Genomic DNA, 1111 nt, shown 5'->3' on the forward strand with positions numbered 1-1111 from the left:
GGCTGTCCCAGTGGGGATTCAAAGCTGTGATGGGATTTCTGCAGCCGTTTCAGGCTAGCTCAGAAGCAGGTAGGTGCCTGGCATGGACCATGGGTGCCACGGAGGACGGGGAGCAGAGCCACCCTGAAGCCAACCCCGGAGGGGATGCACGTCCCCGGCACCCACGTTCCATCACTCGGCTCAGTGCTCTGCCTCCTCCCTCCTGACCCACCTCACCATGCAGGTCTTCCAGGGAAATGGAGCTCAGGAGGTCTGGTACAGCAACTTTTTTTTTTTCTCCACCGAGGACAGAGACCATCGCCCCCACCTATATTTAGCCCAACCTATGTTTAGTCTCAGGCGGTCGGTGAGTGCCACAGCCTTGAGCTGGAGGTTCCTTTTTTTGTTTGTGGAGGTGCAAGCAAGGGATAACTCTGAGAAACAAGAAGCCAGTGCTGTGCTGTTTCCTTCCTGGAGTCCAGCCGCAAGGGGAAAAACAAAACAAAAAAAAAACCAACAAAAACCCAACCAACGAGCAGGGCTGTGCTGTGATTTCGTATGACTACGAACAGTTAAGTTGAATGCTGTGCTGCTGCCCGTATCGGGCAGACGCTTGGCATGTCACCGAGGTCCCAAAGGCCACCACGCTGCTTCTCCCATCAGGTTGGCACAGCACCCACCAGCGCCCCTCGAGGAAAGCGGCCCGGCACGGTGCAGTTTTGCTGCCAGGTGCTCCCGCATCCTCTTCAGAGAAAAATAAACGTCTTGTCTTAGTCTCACAGACGTGGTCTTTCTATGCATCAAACCCCAATACCACCAGCCCAGGCAAGGAAGGCACATCCCGGGGGGAACCTGGAGCCACCGGCTTTGCCCTAGAGCGGCGGGGAGGCGAGCGGCGCGGTGGTGTCGTAGGTGAGCGCGTGAGCACGGCAGAGCTGGGGCGAAACCTCCTGGGCGCACAAGAGTTCAGTCTCCTCGCTGGAGTAGATGGTGGTGTCCATGTCGTCCGAGTGGTACCCAGACTGGTACCCGCTCGTCTGGTTGGAGGTTTCAGACATGACAGATTCGTTACTCTTGCTGGGCACCAGCGTGCTGTGGAAAACAAGCAGAAATGGGACTGAGTGAGCTGTGG

The 1111-nt window shown here is 57.0% G+C and overlaps 1 protein-coding gene across 1 annotated transcript in view; it reads right to left on the reverse strand.

Moving 5' to 3' along the window:
- Positions 1 to 851: 851 nt before the first annotated feature.
- KDR (kinase insert domain receptor (a type III receptor tyrosine kinase)) overlaps positions 852 to 1111 on the reverse strand; it is a gene marked incomplete at its 5' end in the record, with an annotated part of 30138 nt that continues 29878 nt past the window's right edge. The window contains one exon of the mRNA XM_009884982.1: positions 852 to 1071. Within this exon, the coding sequence (XP_009883284.1) occupies positions 852 to 1071 (220 nt within the window). The remainder of the gene's footprint in view (positions 1072 to 1111) is intronic.

The sequence above is a fragment of the Charadrius vociferus genome, unplaced genomic scaffold, assembly GCF_000708025.1.
Source record: "Charadrius vociferus isolate BGI_N301 unplaced genomic scaffold, ASM70802v2 scaffold134, whole genome shotgun sequence".
Classification (NCBI taxonomy): Eukaryota; Metazoa; Chordata; class Aves; order Charadriiformes; family Charadriidae; genus Charadrius; species Charadrius vociferus.